This window comes from Dipodomys spectabilis, unplaced genomic scaffold, assembly GCF_019054845.1.
Source record: "Dipodomys spectabilis isolate Male_0828 unplaced genomic scaffold, ASM1905484v1 ptg000504l, whole genome shotgun sequence".
Taxonomy (NCBI): domain Eukaryota; kingdom Metazoa; phylum Chordata; class Mammalia; order Rodentia; family Heteromyidae; genus Dipodomys; species Dipodomys spectabilis.
Window position 1 is genome coordinate 2,002,501 of NW_024871181.1, and position 21,204 is coordinate 2,023,704.

Sequence of the window (21,204 nt, forward strand, 5' to 3'; positions counted from 1 at the left end):
CCGAACTGGAGACCGCCAAGACAAAAATGGTATGGGGCACCGGAAACGGTAAGGTCTTGCTGGGAGCGAGGAAGGCCGCAGCGTCCTGGGCCCACCTTTGCCAGGGCCTGCTCGGCCTCAGCCCGGTGGCATTCTGGGCCCGATGACACGTATCAGGAGCTGTCCTGCATGGGGGACAAGAATGAGCACATCCCTGGGCCACTGCCCATGGAATGCCAGGGGCCCTCCTCCCCCCACCCCAATCCTGACCGACAAAAATAGCTTCAGAGCCAAGCATTGGTGGTTACGCCCGTAAGCCTAGTCACTCAGGAGGCAGAGATCTGAGGATTGTGGTTCAAAGCCAGCCCAGGCAGGAAAGTCCTTGAGACTCTTATCTCCAGTTAACCACCAAAGAGGCAAAAGTGGAGCTGGCTCAAGTGGTAGAGCCCCAGCCTTGAGCAAAAACAAAAACAAAAACAAAAAAACAACTTAGGGACAGCACCAGGCCCTGAGTTCAAGCCCAAGGACCGATGCAAAGTTGCTCCCAGCTGAGTACACTGGCTTGGAAAGAAAGGTACCTAGGGGCTGTGCTGCCTCCTCCAGGCCTCGTCAGATACAGCATGAGCTCCCCCCAGGCTCGGGAGGAGCGGGGATGCCCAGGCCACAGACTGTAATTCTGTCTGCTTTGGTTTGCTGAGCTAGGGATTGAGCCTAGCCAACTCTGGGCAAGTGCTCAATCACTTGAGCCATGCGTACCCCAGCCTTTTTGTTTGTGTTTTGATTTTGAGATGGGCCTTCACTCATTTTGTCCAGTCTGGCCTTAAACTCTCAATCCTCCTGCCTCTGTCTCTCCAGTCGTTGTACTCTCAGTGGTGATAAAGACCTCAGAGACAATAAACCCCATGAAACAGAGTGTACCTCAGAGCGATCTACTAGGTAGGTGATCAGAAGGACCTCCTCAAGGAAGTGATGCCAGAACTGAGACCTGAAGATGAAAAGGGGTCAGCCATGTAAGGAGGGTGGGAAGGAGTATGTCAGGTAGGGGAAACAGCCTGTGCAAAGGCCCCGTGGCAGAACCTGATTTAGAGCCTGTGAGTGCACCAGAGGCAAATTGCTGCTGTCTTTGTGTCAGCTCAAACCCAGGATCACGAAGTACTTGCACTGTTTTCCCAGATCATGATGGAGGAGAGGCTGCGGCTGCAGCAGCAAGCCATGAAGGCGCTTCAGGACGATAGGGAAGCCCAGAAGCATGGATTTGAAGAAGAAGTCCTGGAATACAAGGAACAAATCAAACAGCACTCGCAGACGATCGTGAGTCTAGAGGAAAGACTCCAACAGGTCACGCTGCAGCATAAGAAAATAGAAGTGGAGATTGCCACCCTGAGGATCAATGACCCAGGTAGGCTGAGGGGTAGGGTACCATGGTACCCAGGCCAGGGAAGCTCCATGACACACCTCCCCAGGACTGACAGAGAGAAAGGCTGGAACTCACTTACAGACTCACTCCTGCCAGGCATCCGTGGCTCACGCCTGTAATCCCAGCTACTCAGGCTGAGTCTGAGACCTAAGGATCACAGTTCAAAGCCAGCCCAGGCAGGAAAACCTATGAGACTCTTATCTCCAATTAACCATCAAAAAACCAGGAATGGAGCTGTGGCTCCAGTGGCAGAGCACTAGCCTTGAGCTTAAACAGCTCAGGGACAGTGTCCAGGCCCTGAGTTCAAGCCCTTAGAACAGGCACAAAAATAAGAGAGAAAGAGAGAGAAAGGAAGGAAGGAGGGCAGGCAGGCAGGCAAGAAGATAGGAAGGAAGGAAGGAAGAAAGGAAGAAAGGAAGGAAGGGAGGAAGGACCAAGCACAGAGGACAGCACTGTTAGAACTTGGTGAGCCCCCTGCCAGCGGTGTGCCACCTCCAGTCTTATCTATAAATAGTGTTAGTGATCCCCACCATGCTGGGTGTCAGGAAGTTTCACGGCCTCGATTGGTCTGTGTTGTGTTGCCACTAACACACCGGGCAGTTCTAGAGGTCCCAGGTAAGGGGCGGTGATAGCCAGGACATGAGTCAGGAGGAGGCGCAGGTATCACATGGTGAGAGAGTGAGGTTCTGGTCTCTCCTCCTCCTCCTCCTCCTCCTCCTGATAAAGCCACAGGTCCCACCATGGGACTACATGCTGATGGCTTCATCTAACCCCAATCTCACAGACACACACACACACACACACAGGTGTGCGCGCACGCGCGCGCATGAGCGCACGCCTACCTTGGAGCTCCACAGGGGGATTGAGTTTCCAGTTCTGAGTCCTTCACCGTGGTGGGCTGGATTTTAGCGAGCATCTGGGAGACAGGAGCCATGTGAAGACCCTGGCATCCCAGCAGACAGAGACTCACGTGGGGCCCTGGGGGACCGGAAGGGCCCGGGGCAGGAAAAGTCAGAGGCTATGAGGGATGGTGTTCATAGGCGGAGGGGGAGAGCGCCCTCTGCCTGTGTGCCAGGGTGCTGCTGTGTCTCCCCCTTGCAGGGCCAAAGGAGGAGGCGCCCCAGGAGCCCCTCATGGCTCCCGTATTGCAGGAGAGCGGCAAGGAGTTGGTGTGTGACAACTTGATGTGAGTACCAAGGGCCGGGGGCACCCCACGGCACCCTGGGGAATAAGCACATGACCAGAGCCAGAGACTTAACGCCCAGGAAAGGAGCTGAGTCCCCAGTTTTCTGTGTCAGTTAGATTCCTTGTGTCCTCTAGCGAGTCAAAACTGTGTACGGTGGGCCTGTGTTCAAATCCTGCCTATGGACAGGGCCTAGCACCACCCCTGCTGACTGCCACCCCGGAGGAGTCCGGCCACCTCCCCGGGCCAGGCGCTAGACTGTCGTGATGCCCTCCGGGGTCTCCTCCGCCATCCCTGTACCCCCATTGTCTAGACCCCCATGGCGCTCCCCCATGGCGCTCCCCAACCTCACCCATTCACAGCCTCCCGGCTCCTTAACCGGGGTCCAACTGATGTGGGGCGTGCACAAGCCACACTGTCCCCCCTCCTCTTCCACCCTGAGAGAAGTGCTGATCCACCCCCCTCCCCCCCGCGGCCTTCTGTTCTCTTTCCACCAAAAGCCCACGGGTGTCTCGCCCCGTGCTGACAGACCCAAGCACACAGGCACGCTTCTTCACACCAACCCCACCTCGAAACCGTTGTCATTGTCACTGTTTTTGTTTTTATGCCATCCTGGGGCTTGAACTCAGGGCCTGGGAAATGTCCCTTAGCTTTTCCACTCAAGCCACAGCTCTACTGCTGGCTTTTTGCTGGTTGTTTGGAGATACGAGTCTCACAGACTTTCCTGTCCAGGCTGACTTCAAATCGGTGCTCCTCGGATCTCAGCCTCCTGAGTAACTAGGATTACAGCTGTGAGCCACCAGCTCATGTGGCTTTTCATGAAGCCAAAGGAAACAAGTTTACCTCCGAGAGGTGTTAAAGGCCATTCTTGGCTCTGCCTTCCTCGGGGTCCCTTGGACCACAGTCAGGGGCAGGGCATCACTCTTCCCCCACACGGGCCGCTTGGGAGCCAGCGACGCTGGCTTGCTCTGACCTGCACTGTGCTGTGAGTTTCAGAGATGACTTGCTGCTGGCTCAGAAGGAGATCCTGTCTCAGCAGGAGGTCATCATGCGCTTGAGGAAAGACCTCAACGAAGCCCACAGCCGCATGTCAGACCTGAGAGGTTTGTCCCAGCTCCACGCTCTTCACAGCCTACCCATTCCATTCGGGAAAGAAAAGAAATGAGGCCACAGAGGCGGCCATTTGGGGCCCTGCTGTCCTGAGCACTCAGCAGCCTGGGCAGGACAAGGCCCTGGTTCCCACCACCAGCCCTTGGGGGGAGGAGAGGGGGATTCTCCAGGCTGCCTTCTGCCCAGGATTTCTGGGGTAGGGGGCTGGAAGGGGGGCCTTGGACAGGGCAGTCGGCAGGACTGGGCACTTGGCAGTGCAAGGGAGGTTCTCCCAGCCTCCTTTGCCCTGGGGGCATGAAGGGGGGGTCGGGACCCCTGCTGCCAGGGTCGATCTGAACGTAGTGGCCACGCAGGGTAGGGGTGAAGAAGGCCAGATGGTGTGTGTGAGAGAGAGACAGAGACAGAGACAGTACTAGGGCTTAAACTCAAGGCTTGGCTGCTGCCCCTCAGCTTTGTCCCTCAAGGCTAGCGCTCTACCATTGGAGCTGCAGCTCTGCTTCCAGCTTTTTGATGGTTAATTAAAGGTAAGAGTCTCCCGGGCTGGCTTCAAAACTCTTCCTTCGGATCTCTGTGTCCCACGTAGCTAGGATTATAGACGTGAGCCCCCGGCCCCCGGCGCGATCCCACGTCTTACACAGACACGCACCTGGCCCGGCTCTCTGTGCCGCCTCTGCTTCCCTCCCTGCCTTTTCATTTCTGCCCTCTTTCTCTCTGTGACCACCTCCGCCTTCCTCTAGTCCCCAGCGAGACGAAAAGCACAGGCAGACAGAGACAACAAAACCCTTGAGCCAAAAGATGCACCACTGGCCAGGGTGGGCCCTGACAGTGCCGGCCGGTGCCCAGGGAGAGCCTCCCGACCCCCGACACCCCCTCCCCGGCACATGGAGAGGAGTTAAGGGTGGCCTGCTGCAGCCATGCTAAGACACAAGCAGAACTCTGGTGGGTACCAAGGCCCCCAGCACAGGCCCTAGGGAGCCCCCCCCATCAGCTCTCCTGTCACCCCCAGGGGAGCTGAGTGAGAAGCAGAAGATGGAGCTGGAGCGATATATGACCATGGTCCAGCAGCAGAGCAAGGAGCTGAGCATGCTCCGGATGAAGATGGTGCAGATGAGCAGCATGGTGGACAAGAAGGACAGGGAGATCAGGATTCTCAAGGAGGCACTCAGGTGCGGGGAGGGGGTGGCAGCGCGGAGCCAGGAGCCTCACGCAGGGAGAGGGCTGGGGAAGTGCTGCTGCTGCTTGAACTGAATGAGCGGATGGATGGATGGCATTGCTTCATGGTTCCCTCAATTGAAACAGCTATGCTCAGTTCTGTGCTCCCAAAACACTGCTGTCGAGTATCCCAGAGGACCTGACTCCGCCCAAATGCCGCTTCCTCCAGGAAGCCCTCCTCACATACAAACCAGGGCTCCTGCCCTGCCTGGAACTCTCGGCCCCCTGTACTCCGCCTGTCCTACCTCTTACACATGGCAACGCCATGCCTGCCTGTTCAGCGGGTACAGAAAGTGCTTCATATTTATTAAACAAAAGAATGTGCCAAAGGTGTCAACTTAAACTAAATACCAAATAGTGTTGCCGGTGCCATTGGCTCACCTGAGTAGCTAGTGTTCCTAGCTTCTCGGGAGGCTGAGGTCTGGAGAATCCTAGTTCTAGGCCAGCTGGGACAGGAAAGTCTGTGGCATCCCATCTTCTATCGGGCAGCAAAAAGCTGGGCTAAGAAAGCCAGGCCTTGGTTCAAAACCTGATACTGACAAAGAAACATATAGTGTCATTGTCTCATGAACTAATCTTTTGTAAAATGTGAACTGGAGTCAGGTGCCAGTGGCTCAAACCTGTAATCCTAGTTACTCAGGAAGCTGAGACTTGAGGATCATGGTTTGAAGCCGTTCCAGTAAAGACGGTGAGACTCTTATCCCTAAATAAGCAGGAAAAGGCCAGAATTGGAACTATGGCTCAAGAGGTAGAGAACCAGCCTTGAGCCAGCTCAAGAAAAGTGCTCTCGAGCCCTGAGTTCAAGCTCCATGATCAACACCAAAAAAAAAGAGTGAGTTGGTTTTATCTATATTTCACAGATGTATCTATTTCATAGACATATATTACAACTTACCCATTTCATTCCTTGGCAGTGTTGGGATTTGAACTCAAGGCCTCATGTTTTCCAGGCAGGCACTCTTGCGCTTGGGCCATGCTCCTAGTCCAACTATTTATATTTTAACACAAGTGAATGTTTTCCAGAAAAAAAAAGTCTGAGCACAAGTGGTGCTTGTACATCTCTGGGCGTTTCATGTGCCTCGTGGCTTGTGGTCACACGTCACACCCTTCTCCTCACCAGACACCGCCACTACAAGCTCCAGGAGGCACCGCCCAATTGCCATGTGTCTGCTTGTCTCCAAATGGCAGGGAGAGTCTGACTTGCTGGGTTGCTTCCAGTCTAGAAGGACCAACATATACCCTGAGTCATACAGACATAACACCCAGACTGTAAAAGTCCCTTCATGGCTACAGCAGGTAGCCACAGTCTGAGAGCTCAAGGAAGGCCAAGTACCTGTCCCTTGCCCAGCCACTCCCCTATAACTGAGTTCAAATCCAGGACCAGGAGTCTCAGAGTCTCCTGTGAAGTCAGAGCTGGTCTGCGGAAGGGCAGGGAGGCTCTTGAGCTTCCTGCAGCTGCCTCCTGTGACATCCCTTCCCTATCCTAGGGCTTCCCAAGACAAAACCGTACTCCAGCTGAGCATGGAGAAGGACCCCAAGCCCCGCAAATCCACCCAGAAATGTGACATCTCCTTACAGATAGAACCTATCCACCCAGACGTGTTCTCCAGCAGCCAAGAGGTGAGTGTCGTGGGCTCCCACAGGACCCCAACAGGGGCAGCTTGCTTTCCCTCTGAAGTCTCAAAAGTTGTCACTTGCCTGGGGAAATGTAGAGAGAAAGACCTGCCCACTACGGGCAGAAGCAGGTGGAAGGGGCTGTCCTCAGAGCTTTCCTGGTGGAGAGCACCCTACCCAATACAGACTGCAATGAGCAGGGCTTGAGGGCCAGGCTTGGAGACAGCCTGCCTGGCATGGAGCCCCAATCCCCCCTCTTAGAAACCCTGTGATGACCTCAGGGCATTCACTGTGCCAGTTCCCTTGTCTGAGAGTAATGGCAGTTCCCACCTCATTGGAACCATTGAGCAATAAGTAAATCGTTTGTGTGTGTGTGTGTGTGTGTGTGTGTGTGTGTGTTGATTCTAGGGCTTGAACTCAGGGCCTGGACACTGTCCCTGAGTTTTTTCACTCAAGTCTAGTGCTCTACCATTTGAGCCACAGCTCCACATCTGGCCTTTTGCTGGTTAATTGGAGAGTCTCATGAACTTTCCTGCCCAAGCTGGCTTTGGACCCAATTCTCAGATCTCAGCCTCCAGAGTAGCTAGGATTGCAGATCTGAGTCACCAGCACCTGGCTAGGAACATACTTTGAATAGACTGAAAGCAGGACATCTCTGGGGACAGAATGATCATGATTTTCATCATCCTAGAACAAGTTTGTTTTTTTTTTAATGTAAGGGGCTTGGAACATTAAGTCCCTCCCCCAAACTGGTACCTGGGATACATTCTCTGTCCCAGGGTGAGGGAACTTTACTAGATTTCACTTGACTGGCTGCATTTGGCCGTGGTCTGCTGTCTGGGTGAATTATTTAAAGGTCTATTACCTCAGAATTCATCGCCTCCCCTTAGGCTGCAGGAAAGCCGGTCACTAACCCACAGACCCACCTTGATGGTCCAGGATTCGATGTGCCCTGGGGCTGACGATAAAGTTTCATTACAGTGCTCTCGCCAAGACCTTCTGGTCCATTCTCTATCTTTCTTCATTTCCCAGTGCTCAGGGCCAGCTGCCGCCTGCCACCCACACTCGACATTTAGGCTGCTTCTCTTTTCTCAGTAGCCTGTGATTGCTTCGATTACTATACTTGCACATGCGTAGAACACATCCCTACATGTGAGTCCAAAGGCGTTCCTGAATGGGTCTTCATCCAAACATCCATCCCAAAGAGCCACCCCCAGGCTGTCCTGGGGCTGTCCCGGAAGTCCAGCAGGGAGTGTCTACAGAGAGCAGCTTTCATCAAGCCATCCCCAACGCCACCCCCTCTGTCCCTGTGGCTGGTGCCTTGACATTTCCCATGATCCCTTGCCAGCAGATTGTGGAGTAGAGTGGTTCCTTGAGGCCCGGGCTTCCTCGAGCCCCAGACATCCCTTCCAGAGAGCATGACGTTCCAGGAAAAGGCTTTGGACTCTGGCTAGGAAACGGGGCCAAGTGTGTCAGCGAAGACACTTTCTCCTGCCAGGCAACCAAGAGCCAGGGCCACAGGCAGCTTAGACAAAAGGGCTGTCCCTGGCACTGAGTGCTGTCCAGAGCACTTTAACAGAAGAAGCTTCTGTTGCCCAGGGCAACCGCAGGGAGAAAGACTGAGAGGGTAGGAAGCTCCATGGGACAGGAAATGAGAGCCACTCCTGTGGAAATCTCAAGACCTTAGAGCAACACCTGACTCACAGGTACATTTCATCATTCAGCAATCACTGAGCGCCACTGGATGCCAGGCCTGGGGGCCTGACACAGGGAAATTGGTATAGGGTCTGCGCACTGATTGCAGAGCTGGGACACATGAGATTTGTGTATGTGTGTCTGTCTGTCTGTCTGTCTGTGTGTCTGTGTCTGTGTGTCTATGTGTGTGCCAGCCAGTACTGGGACTTGAACTCGGGGACTGGGCACTGTCATTTAGTTTTTTCCACTCAAGGTTGGCTCTATACCACTTGAGTCACAGTTCCACTTCCAGCTTTTGGTGGGTAATTGGAGATTAGAGTTTCATGGACTTTCCAGCCAGGACTGGCTTTGAACCATCCTCATATCTGGGCCTCACTAGTAGCTAGGATTACAGGCATGAGTCACCAGCACAGGCTTTGGGGATTTTGAGTTTCTATCCTGAGGTGGCTTTGTTTAGGAGGGTAGAGGCCTGAAGGCTTCAAGATAAAAGGAGCAAAGTATTTCTTCCTCTTTAGAATAACACCCTCCACTTCCTGTTTTCCAAGCTGGAGTGGGTCAGAGGGCTCAAGAGTTGTGTGAGAAAGTCTCCGTCCTCTCCAAAAAAAAAAGTTCCCAGAGGGATAGGAAGAAGGTCTCAGCATGGCAGCTTCCTCAGCAAGCTCAGGAAAGGCTGAAATCTTGCTGCCACATCTCTCCCAGGACCCCCCCTGAAGTCACCATCTCCCACCAGCTTGTATCCAGGCATGGAGAACATTTCAGGTGACAGGTGGCATTCCCCCAGGGTGGACAGACCCCTGGCTTCACAGTGATGGAGCATTGACTCTGTTCAGCACCCAGACTCTGCCTGGAAGACCAGTCCCCAGAGGAGTCAGGCTGTCCTGGGGCTGCACTGGATGGGGTAAATAGAAACTGATCAGTGCTGCGGAGTGTCCAGTGGGGACAAGCACCCTGAGGAGCCATGGGACAGGGTGTGGGGACCCCTGCCCCAGCATCGCAGTGGGGAGGGGCTCTCTGCAGGAGGAGACTGGACCAGAGCCAGTCAGGGGCTGGGTCATTCTCAGATGGCACAGATGAGCACCTTAAGGAGACCAGGGGGCCTCAAACCCCAGGCAGCCAGGATGGCTTGCCCAGGGTTTGTGAGTCACGAGAAGCTCTCGAGTCACCAGTGCCTGGTAGCAATTCTCAGTCTCTGAAGTCAGAGTGGCTACCTTCTTGTCTCTTGTCACCGTGTGCTCCATCAGAATCGAGTCCTCCGCAGAAGAGGCTGGCGGGTCTCTGGTGGGCTCATCTCACATCATGGCCTGGAATCCTGTCTACAAAGTATGAGGTGGTGGGCCAAGGAAACAGAGATGAAGAAAGGAGAAAGAGACAGAGGCAGAGACTCAAACGAAACATGCAGGAGAGAAGGAAAGAAGGAAGGAGAGAGGAAGAAACAGAGGGCAAAGGAGATAATAGGCAAGAGAGTAATGGATAATAAGAGAGGAGGGAAGGGGAGAATAAGAGAGATGGAGAAGAAAGGGAGAGAGGGAGAGGTAGACAATAACTAATGATAGATTGATAGATACATGCACCTATAACTGAATAAAGAAATAGAGATGGAGCCAGGCACTGGTGGCTCACACCTGTAATCCTAGCTGTTCAGGAGGCTGAGATCTGAGGATCGTGGTTCGAAGCCAGCTCCAACAGGATGTCTCCAATAATCTACTCAGAAAAAGCTGGAAGTGGCACTGTCGCTCAAGTGGTAGAGCATTACTAGCCTTGAGCACACAGAGGCTCAGGAACAGCACTCAGGTCCTGAGTTCAAGCCCCAGGACTGGCAAAGAAAAAGAAACAGAGATGGGAGCAGGGTACCAGTGGCTCACACCTGAAATCTTAGCTGCTCAGGAGGCTGAAATCTCAGGATCATGGTTCAAAGTTCATGAAACTCTTATCTCATGGCAGAGGAGGTATTGCTTCAGTGGTAGAACTCTATCCTTGAGCAATAAAGCTAAGAGACAGCGCCCAGGCCCTGAGGTCAATCCCCAGAACTGCCATAAAAAGAAAGAAAAGATATGTACAGCCAGACAGACATATCTAGCTATACAAAATTTTAATGATTTCAGTTCACTTCATAACTATATATGTTATCAGTATCGATCGCATAAAATGAACCAAAATTGCCATTTTAAAAATAGTTATAGAAGAACCAGATTGTCGATTTCTGCCCTTTCTTGCCAGTTTGGCTGAGGCCTACCCTAGCAACTTGTCTACAAAAGCAGAAACCACCCCCCCCCCCCCAGCACAGATCCCCCCTATCGCTTCTCCTCGTCTGTCTCCCCTGCTCATCTCCCTCATTGCCTGTCACCAAATTAGGACATCAAATCTGTGACACCAGAGAAGTCACAATTGAGCTCCCAGAACCTAGAACAAGGCTCAGCCCTCAGAAATGTTCACAAGTCTGTGTGCCATATGCCTATGACCCTAGCGATTCAGGAGGCTGAAGTCCAGAGGAGGAAGGCTCAAAGCCAGCTCAGGCTAGAGTCTGTGAGACCCCATCTCCAAAATAACCAGTGAAAAGCCAGGTTGGAGGTGCAGCTAAAGGGATAGAGCTCCAGCTAAGCAAGTAAGTTGAGTAAACATAAGGCCCTGAGTTCAAAGTCTAATACCAGAAAAACAGAGTCATCATGGAATAAATGAAAAGACGAATAAATGAATGAATTACGTATCTTGGAGTCTATGGTGGACTGCAGGGGTTCCTTGGACCTCTAAAAGTTAGATGTGAACATGCATATAGGAATTTTTCAGCTTTCTGCAGACCAGCCAAGAGCCCATTTGTCAAATCCCCTACGGAAAAAGAAGGCAGCCACCCCATGGCTAAGTTTATAACAGAACGTTGTGTGGTCTGGGCTGGAGCCAGGCTCAGTGGTAGAGCCCATACTTAAGCAGAGTCCTGAGTTGAGTCCAGTCCCCAGCACGACGAAAAGAATAGGAAAAAAAAAAAGTAGGTGAGCATGCCCCTCCAGAAGTAGAACTTGAGGGCGAGAGGCATGGCTCAAGTACAAGGGCATGAGTTCCAATCCTAGGACCACCAATAAAATACAAGACTTGCTCTGATTTGTTCATAAACAAGACCAGAAGGGTAACAAATAGGAACCTAGCACAGAAGAATATTAGAAGAAAAAACAAAGAAGACATAAAGAAGGAATGTGGAGGGATCTTTTATTTATAGCCATACTAAGTAGGCAGTAAAGTTAGAAATCTTCCTCTAGTGGGATCTGACACTTGGTGATGAAAAATTTAAATCCCTTCTCTGTGGAAGTCCTTATGATGTTTTCCAGAAGCATTAAATGGCACAGGCCCTGCTAGACAGGAATTGTTTATGCCTCTGTGAATATAAGAAAAGCATCTGCCAGATACCAGTGGCTCATGCTGATAATCCTAGCTACTTAGGAGGCTGAGATCTGAGGATCGTGGTTCAAAGTCAGCCCAGGCAGAAAAACCCATGAGACTCTCATCTCAAATTAACCATCAAAAAAACATTTGGAAATGGAGGTGTAGCTCAAATGGTCAAGCACCAGCCTTGCGTGAAAAGCAGAGAGTCTAGGGCCTTGAGTTCAAGCCACAGTACTGATGCATAAGAGAGAGAGAGAGAGAAAGCATCTAGGTTCCTGACCAGCTCTGTCTGTCACTGTTCCCAGGAACAATCCTTCAGCGACCTGGGGGCAAAGTGCAAAGGATCTCGCCATGAGGAAGTCATTCAGCGGCAAAAGAAAGCCTTGTCCGAACTCCGAATGCGGATCAAAGAATTGGAGGCCAGCCTGCCCAGTAAGTCTCCCTAGTCCCAGTGGGGCCCAGAGCCAGTGTGGCAAGGCCCCCACCTTTTCTCCCCCTCTCTCATAATCGGAAGGGCTTTCTAGTGCACAGAAAGAGGAGCAGGGCTGACCTCAATCCACTGTGGGCCTTCATGTTAAATAAATGGGACATCATGAAACACTCACCATTGTCCTCTTTCTTATTTCATGGTGGCCGGGTGGAAGCAGTTGTGATCTAAAGCTGCCCACGTATCAGCATTGGTACTGTTTGAGTTTGCAGAGGGACAGGGCTCCGTGAGCTTGGGGCTGTCAGGGAAGGCATGAGAAACTAGGTGCTTAGCTTCCAGTCCCTGTGGGTTAGAAGACCTGAGGCCAAGTTCACCCTCAAGGCTCTGGTGCTGACACTATGGCTGCAACCTATGGCCTTGGCCAAGTCAATTAATGCCTAGGCCCCAGGTTTCTCATCTGCCCAAGGCGATTCCCGAGGGTTTAAAACAGGGGCCTTTGGAAAATGTCCCATAAATCATAGCTCTGGTTTCTTACATGATAATAACTTCCTCCTGAGTCTAAATTATTTCTTTTATAGATCATAAGGACCACCTGAGTGAATCAGTTCTAGAATTAAAGCCTCTCAGAATGGAAAAAAACGTCCAGAAAATATTATTAGACGCAAACCCCGATTTGCCAGCTCTCTCAAGAATAGAGATACAAGCGGTAACCAAAAGCACATTTGTCTCTGCAGGGCCCGGCACATGAAGTGGGTGGGCTTCGGGGCAGCCACGAGCCACAGCCCTGGCACACAGCTCTATGGCTGTGCGGCTGTGGATTGGGGCCAGGACCTCCTTAAAGGGCAGGTGTGTGCTCTTCCTGAGGGCAAGTTGGGGGATGCTTGCTCTTCAAGGCGACTTCCATCTTCCACAACAGGATCCATCCTTGCTTTGACACTGGGCCAGATTCTCTGGCTAAAGCACCTGGCCCCACCCCCTTCCCCTTTTAGATCAAGTGTCACTTTCTGCAGCAAAGGTCCAGTAGGCTCATCTCTGAGCCATGAGTTTGCCAAGTCTTTCACTGTTAACTTATAAAGCCATGATCAATTAAGACATAGCAGGAAGGACCCACCATGGAGAGGAAGGGATAGTTCAGGGGTACCTGTGTCTAGACCCCCGCCTGAAGGTTGTATGGCCTTGGGCAAGGCTCTGGATTCATGGCAGTGGACAGCCAGGTCAGCATCTGTGCAGGAGGACCCACTGAGCACATTGTTACTGCCTCAGCTGGATCAAAGGCTTCTAGAAGAGACCACAAGTATAGCCTATCTGGTCCTATCTGTGCCCACACTGTCTCCGATGACTTCTGTGAACATTTTACTAGAGTCCAGGATGAATGTCTTCAGGAATAAGCTGATTTCTTGATAATATATTTGTGTGTGTGTGTGCAGGTGTGTATATATAAAATATATATATACATATATATATATACATACCTATCACCCCTTATTCTCTAAGGTTAACTGTGCAGGGATAGTCTCCAAACGGGAGGGGAGCTAGACCTCCGCTTCCCAGCCTGACCTTCAACCTTGGAGGTGATCTCGATCCCACGACTGACACCGCATAGCAGGAAACGTCCAACCCCTCTTTTAAAGAGGGGCCCCAAGGCCAGCAGTGACTGAAATTAAGGAGTGAAGGTGCAGAAGGAAGAATGGCTGGCACTGGCTGAGTGCTTGCTGTGTGTGGGACCATGAGCTGAGCTCTCCCACACATACCCACACCTCAGCCTCTTCATGGTCAAGGTCATTTTCCCCAAGCTGCAGATAAGAAAAACGGAGGCTTTGGGAAGTCAACGACCCCATCCCAGCCCTCAGTGATAGGGGATGGTAATTCTAAGCATGGAACCAGGCCTGGGTCCTCCCTGGTGGCCTGCCTCCTGCACATTGTTCACAGAGAAGCAGGAAAAGTAGGGGGAGGAATAGAGGGGAATTACTGAAGAGAAGTACAGAAGACTGGGCAGAGAGGATTGTGGACACCATGCTGCATTTTAGGTTCTTTTTGTAGCAAAGCTGCTCACCTTCTTGTTGCTTTAGAAGATCCTCTTTTATCCTCATCCTGACATAAGTCTCTCCCCTCCTGACCTAGATAAACACAGCTACTCTTACCCATCATGATCACCTTCAGCTTTTCTGTCTTTGTAAGTGGGGTTTCTCATGGTCATCTCAGAGTGTTACAGCAGGGCCGACAGAGGCTTCCGCTAAGATGTTCACTACAAGAAGTGGAGCTGTTGCTCAAGTGGTAGAGCACCAGCCTTGAGCAAAAACATCAAGCAAGAGTTTGAGGCTCCGACTTCAGCCCCAGTACCAGTGCATGTACACACACACACACACACACGCACGCACACACACACACGCACACACACACACACGCACGCACACACACACACACATATTCCCCGCATTCATGGCAAGTACTTGAAGCCTAGTTTGGTTCGAGGAGATTTATTTTGGTCGCTGGTGGTTCTCCCTACCCTTTCTGTGGCTTTCCCAGGCTTTTTTTGTGGCTTCCTCAGCCAGCTGGCTGGCAGCAGTCTCAGACACACCAGCTTCTGGCAGCTTCCAGCAGCTTCCAGCATCAGGAGCACATTTGACCACATAAGGCCTCATTTCAGCTCCACAGAAATAAGATCCTTCCTTTTATAGAAGAGGAGTGGTTTTCTAAGTAGTCATTCATCCATCTATCCATTCATTCCACCAACGTATGCTACTCTACCGGGTACACAGGAATGAGCTAGTGAACCCCCAGACACACAGTCCCATCTTGGGGAGTTCGTCACAGCGACGGGGACTTCTCAGAATTCCTCGTACTTGGTGACACATGGTTCCTGCCCAGTTTGGGTGGGGCACATTCTGTGAGATGTAGGGTATTTTAGTGTCATCCTTGACCCAGGGGTACCGATTCCACCTCCATCTTTACATGTGACACCCTAAAATGTGTCCAGACATTTCTAAAGGTCCTGGGGCAGGGGAGGGAAGACAGTCACCCCTGCTGACACCTGCAGTTCTGGAGGAGGCGAGGCAGTGGAGGAGGGGTCCCCCATGGCTGCCCGAAGGGTGGGACATAGTCCTAAGATAGCAGAGGACAAAGGAGTCATGCTGCAGGGTCAGGAATGGAATGGAATCTCTTCTCTCTCTTTCCCATACTCTCTTTCCCAGCTTCTGGCTGAAGGAACTCGTTATGATGGCATGCTGAAAGAGTCTGGATTTTTTTTTTTCTTTTTCTTTTTTATTTCAGTCCCAGAATGGCTACTCCAACTTAGGCTGCGGCTCTGTCATGGAGAAGTCAGGGAAATCGGAAGTGGCCGAGGCCTTAGATCTCAGTGAAAAGCTGGTACGTACAAGCACCATCAGTTTCCCCACCCCCTTCCACCTCTTCCTGCCCCACACCTGCTCCCCTAAGTTCACTGTTAACTCCGCCATCATTTACTAAGTACCAGCCTGGCAGACCTACTTAGTTGCTCTATTAATTCTGCGAGGCCCAGCATGGGTCATAAATTGCACAGCCAGATTCCTTGGGAAGCCGGGCAGCTAGACGAGTGTTTGGATGTGTTGTCGTTCTCTCTCCCTACTTCAAAGGCCTCCATGTACCCGGAGGTGGGGAAATGAGAGGCCCAAATGCACTCATTCTCAACGCCCCACCGCACTCTCTGGGGTCGCAGACAATGAACCACATAGACTTAGAGATGCCGGCCTCCTCCCACCCCTCTCACGGCACGATGGCTTCCCTTGTAGTACATGGACATGAGCAGAACCCTCGGGAGCCTGATGAACATCAAGGAAATGTCAGGCCACGTGTCCATGAGACACCTCTCCGCCAAGGAGAGGGAGAAAGTTCACCACCTCCGACAGAGGGACCTGGACCTGGTGTTTGATAAGATCACCCAGCTCAAGATGCGGCTGCAGAGGAAGGAGGAGCTCTTGAAAAGCTATGAGCAGGACATGGAACAGCTCAGGTACTGCTGCATGCCCGCCGGAAGGCCAGCTCCTCCCCCAGGCCCACCCGAGCTGGGACAGGAGGCCTGAGTGCGGGTACTCTGACCAGGGAGGCCCAGTGGGGGCGAGTCTGTCCTTGTCACGACCTTGATCATGACTTTGATCGTGGGCTTTGGGGGTTCTATCACCGCCCCCCAAATCACAGATTCCCCACCTAGGGAAGCTAGAAGGGTCATTTGATGCTGCCCACACCCAGCTGATGAGTTGGGGGGTGGAAAGGGAGGGGTCCCTACAAATGGCTGTCACAGTCTCCTGCTTGTAATGGAACCCCATCACACACATCCCTTCCCCCGCTTGGTGGAAGGGTCTGGAGAGGCATGGACAGGACCCTGATGGTGGCAGGGACGGTGAGGGAAAAGTGGACACCATCTCTCCATGCACCTAGACAGAGCAAAACGTCCACCCAGACGTACCAGTCACAGCTGGCAAAGCTGGAGGACGACGTCTACAGAGAGGCTGAGGAGAAGGCGCTACTGAAGGAGGCCCTGGAGCGTACGGAGCACCAGCTGAGCCAGGAGAAGAGGCTCAACAGGGTCCTGAAGCAGCAGAAGGTGAGAGGCCTCCACAGGGGGCAGAGCCTCCAAGGCCACCCCTCAGATCTCTTACACATGGCCGATGGGGTGGGGTGGGGTGAGGGGGATGCAGAATTAGCCAGCAGCGCTGAGCACATTCACTGACTCCAAGTAAGCCAGGACAGAGCTTTATCCACAGACAGACCGCGGTCTGCATCGGAGCTCTACCACTTACTGTGTGACAGTAGGCAGGTTTCTCAATCTCTCTGACACTCTGTGCTCATCCAAACAATTGTCATTATTTGTACTGGTCTCATTCCATTGAGGTTACGCGGATGAAGAGGTTCTGTGAGGACAGAGATCTGAGTGCCTACAGTGTAGTGGATAATGAATGAATTGCTGGTGGATGGACAGGCAGACAGATGGACTGGTGGCTACTTAGGCAGGTGGGTGGATGTGGAACTGGAGAGATGGAGTCTGGACTGGTGAACTGACAGGTGGATGGGGTCTCTGAAGACAGTATCTCCTTGATCATCACAGGCAGTAGAGAGCATTCATTTAATGGGATGAAGGAGCCTGAGCAGTGTGACCCAGGCCGACACCCAGGTCCTCACCAAGCCATAAGCCCAGTGGAATCACAAACCAGAGCTACAGTTCACCCGGCAGGGCTAAGTAAGGAGCCACCGAGGAAACAGGCTGAGAAGCCAGCTGCCTGACATGGAGCTGTCAATCACACTGTACAGTACAAGTCAGCCAGTCAGTGTGCCCTTATGCTAGTCTCTTCACCACTCTGAGCCCTGGTCCTTCATCAGCGAACAGGAGCCATCTGCCCCTGCCTCACAGGGTCATCGTGAGGATGAAAGACAACACAGGTGGCCTCACTGTTTGCCTTCTCACTGTCTGACCCAGAGCTGAGAGGTTTTGAATATGAGGGGCTGTCTCTTAGATACCCGGCCTGGCAGCACTCAGCCCCTCTGTGCAGCTGGTTGCTTGCACCCGTGTTTTCTGGGGTGAGTTCTCCAGCAGCCTGAGAGCCCTGGGCCTGCAGCCTGCTGGCCAAGAAGCTTCCTTGTCATCTTTGCAGTTTGCCCATCCACTCCTGCACTCCAAGCATATGGCTTTGGGCCCACCCTGAGCTGGGCACTGGAACAGTGAGGTCTCTGTAGAGCCAGAAGTGCCCTTACCTTTAACTCCTGCTAACAGAGAGCAGGTCTTGAGGCTGCCATCAAGTGAAGTAACCACAGCCGTGCATCTGCAGGCCAGGCCCAAGGCTCCTTTGTGCTCTGCCAGTGTGGCCAGGTCACCAAAGCTGTGATTATCCCTGCCTGGTTATAACAGCAATGAGGAAACCCAGCCCCAGAAGGAAGAGACTTGCCTACGCTCTCAGAGTAGCTGGTAAATGGGCTGGACATGACTCTAGCTCTCTCTAACCCTGGGCTCTGGGCCCTGGACTCTGGGCTCTGGGCTCTGGGCTGGCCACCAGTGACCCCCTTGTAATTGTTAGCTTTGACTTTGGAGCTGTGTGTGTGTGTGCTCACATGTGTGTGCACGTGTATGCATGTACATGAGTGTTTGAATTTACATGATTGTATGCATGAAGACTTGCGTGCACATGACTGGCAGGCACAAGTGTGCTTATACCTGTATGTGCATGAATGTTTACATGTGTGTGCTTGCATGCGTGCAGCCATTAGTGTACGGGTGTCTGCTTACATGTGCATGTGTGTGCCTATTCACACATATATACGTCTGCAGGTATGTGAGTGTGCATGAGTATTTGCACGGGTATGACTGCATATGCATGCATTTACATGTATGTGTAGGACTGTGTGTGCACACATGCACATGCATGACCATGGTCAGCCTGAGCTCTGAGGGGGCCAGGCCCCAGGCAAGGCTGCCCTCCCCATCCAGGAAGCCTGCTCAGGGAAGCTCCTCACAGAGCCCCACCGTGTCCTGAAGCCTTCCAGGCAGCAGGCTCCCCCGCTTGCAGCCCTACGAAGCCAAGTGACTGCCCTACTCTGAGCTAAACATCACAGCCCTCATTGGGCATGTGGCATGGGGCCACCTCAGGCAGAGGACGGTGTCCTTTCATGCTGAGCCATGCCAAGGAAGCTGGCTACATGTCAGCTGACTGGTCTTTGTTGAGCCCTCAGAGAGGCTGCTTATCCCAGAGATGCCCCGAGGGCTGACAGCACAGGACTCCAAGCAGAAACACCAAAACACAGAACAGGCAGCTGAGGCCCCACCCCCAGCCAAGCCCATTGTGGAGGAGGACCGAGATGCAGGGAAACCTGAGGATTTGCATAATCTGTGTCTCATGCATTATTCATGAGTTACCTCATTCATACACAACACAGAGGCCGTGGGGCCTGTGGGCACAACTTCTCCTTCATGGCAAGAGATCTGAAATGGCCCAGCTAAGCCCGCTGCAGGGCCCCCCAAAGAGCTAGGGCCCAAACCTGCGCATTCCTGGGGCTTGCAGTATAGGGAGGGCTAGGAACTGAGGGAGCGTCATGCACTGAGGGTGTCACTCACTCAGCTTCAGAGGCCTCGGGGATCAGAGGCTCCAAGGAGAGAAACTGAGCAGCAATGATAGGGTTCTATCCAGGCCTCTACACCCCCAGCCCCTGTGCAACCACATTTCATCCCTACCGCTGCCATTGCTCTCTGGTCTTCATTCCAAAGTGCACAGTACTATGTTGCTAACAAGTTGTCACGAGGGAAAAAAAAATATTCTTGCTTGATTCTGTACACAGCTGTCCTAAAGCCTTTATTTTCTTTTTGATCTTCTTTTCTTCCGTGTGTGTGTGTGTGTGTGTGTGTGTGTGTGTGCACACGCACACGCGTGTGTGCACATAAGTACTCAGGCTTGAACTCGGCCTGAGAGCTCTCCCATAGCTTTTTTGCTCAAGGCTAGTTCTCAACCACTTCAGCCACCGCTCCACTTCCAGCTTTTTGCTGGTTCATTGGAGATAAAAAGTCTCAGGGAAGCTGGGCACCAGTGTTTCACACCTGTAATCCTAGCTACTCAGGAGGCTGAGATCTGAGGATCCTGATTCAAAGCCAGACTGGGCAGAAAAACCCATGAAACTCTTTTTTTGGGGAGACAGGGGTCCGGTCGTGGAGCCTGAACTCTGGGCCTAGGCACTGTCCCTCAGCTCTTCAGCTCACAGTGAGTGCTCTACCACTTGAGCCACAGCGCCACTTCCAGCTTTTTTCTTTTTGCTTATGTGGTGCTGAGGAATTGAACCCAGGGCCTCAGGCATGCAAGGCAAGTGCTCTACCACTGAGCCACCTTCTCAGCCCACCATGAAACTCTTATCTCCAATACACCACCAGAAAACCAGAAGTGGCACTGTGGCTCAAGTGGTAGAGCACTCACTGTGAGCTGAAGAGCTCAGGGACAGCGCCCAGGCCTAGGGTTCAAGCCCCAGGACAAAAAAAAAAAAGTCTCATGGACTTTCCTGCCTGGGCTGGCTTTGAATTGCTATGCTCAGATCTCAGCTTCCTGAGTAGCTAGGATTACAGGTGTGAACCACCAGCGCCTGGCTTGGTATTTTCATTTTTGTAAAAAAAAAAAGGAAGTTAAGGAAGCTAGAACTCTTTTTAAGTTTTTTAAGTTTTACCAGTAATATTTTCTCATGGAGCTTTTAGTTTTTCCCATGTCTCCTGTGGAAAATGTTGTCACTTATTCTTTTAAAAAGATTGGGAAAAATAAATAAATAAAAAGATTGGATGGGCTGGGAAGGTGGCTCAGTGGTAGAGTGCTTGCCTTGCATGCATGAGACCCTGGATTCAATTCCTCAGCACCACATAAACAAAAAGAAAAAAGCCAGAAGTGGTGCTGTGGCTCAAGTGGTAGAGCGTTAGCCTTGAGCTGAAGAGCTGTGGGACAGCGCCCAGGCCCAGAGTTCAGGCCTCACAACCGGACCCCCCCCCCAAAAAAAAGAGAGATTGGTTAATCCTGGGGGAATCAGAGCCACCCTCCCCTACAGGCGCGCGCGCGCACACACACACACACACACACACACACACACACACACACAATCTATCAGAATCAAAGTCCTATTTCCATACTGATACTTTTGGCTGCATAAAAACTGTCGTACCAACTTCAGTGGAAACCTGGAGACTGATCATGCGCAGAGATCCTCCTGGCCCTGGACCTCCTAACCCCAGTGCCCATGTAACCCAGTCCCCAGTGACCAGCCCCATCCATCTTCTTGCTACATCACCAATCATGGTGACTGCATCTCAGAATTCAGAGGAGGCCTTTGGAGCAGAATGAGAAGCCAGTGAATGGCTTTTACCTCCGCTGCTCAGGTTTCTCAACAACAGAAGTGGCCACAACAAGACTTTCTGTGGGGCAGCCAAGGGGCCCCACGCAGGTTGGGCCTGGCACCTGGTGCACACTGTTAGTCCTTTACTCTGGGGAGAGAAAAGCATCCCTACATGGGTGTGGAGGAAGGGGTCCTCTCTTTTTCAGAACTGCTCACCAGCTGATGAGCCCAACAAACCCTGAGACTTTTCCCCCAGTCCTCCTAAAGCTGGAAACCCCTTTGTAAATCTCTTTTCCTATTTGGTGAAACCACTGGGGTGGTGGCCAAGAAAGAGCCGATGCTTTTTGTAAATGGACTCGGATGGGAATTCTC

At 52.2% G+C, this 21,204-nt stretch overlaps 1 protein-coding gene across 1 annotated transcript in view; it reads left to right on the forward strand.

Moving 5' to 3' along the window:
* Fhad1 (forkhead associated phosphopeptide binding domain 1) overlaps window positions 1-21,204 on the forward strand; it is a 92,497-nt gene that overhangs the window by 66,864 nt on the left and 4,429 nt on the right. The window contains exons 21-31 of the mRNA XM_042669712.1: window positions 1-29; window positions 1,153-1,378; window positions 2,498-2,582; window positions 3,576-3,682; window positions 4,696-4,855; window positions 6,389-6,521; window positions 11,888-12,014; window positions 12,588-12,715; window positions 15,280-15,375; window positions 15,777-15,997; window positions 16,423-16,588. The exon at window positions 1-29 is cut by the window's left edge and continues 145 nt beyond it. Coding sequence (XP_042525646.1) covers window positions 1-29; window positions 1,153-1,378; window positions 2,498-2,582; window positions 3,576-3,682; window positions 4,696-4,855; window positions 6,389-6,521; window positions 11,888-12,014; window positions 12,588-12,715; window positions 15,280-15,375; window positions 15,777-15,997; window positions 16,423-16,588 — 1,478 coding nt within the window. The remainder of the gene's footprint in view (window positions 30-1,152; window positions 1,379-2,497; window positions 2,583-3,575; window positions 3,683-4,695; window positions 4,856-6,388; window positions 6,522-11,887; window positions 12,015-12,587; window positions 12,716-15,279; window positions 15,376-15,776; window positions 15,998-16,422; window positions 16,589-21,204) is intronic.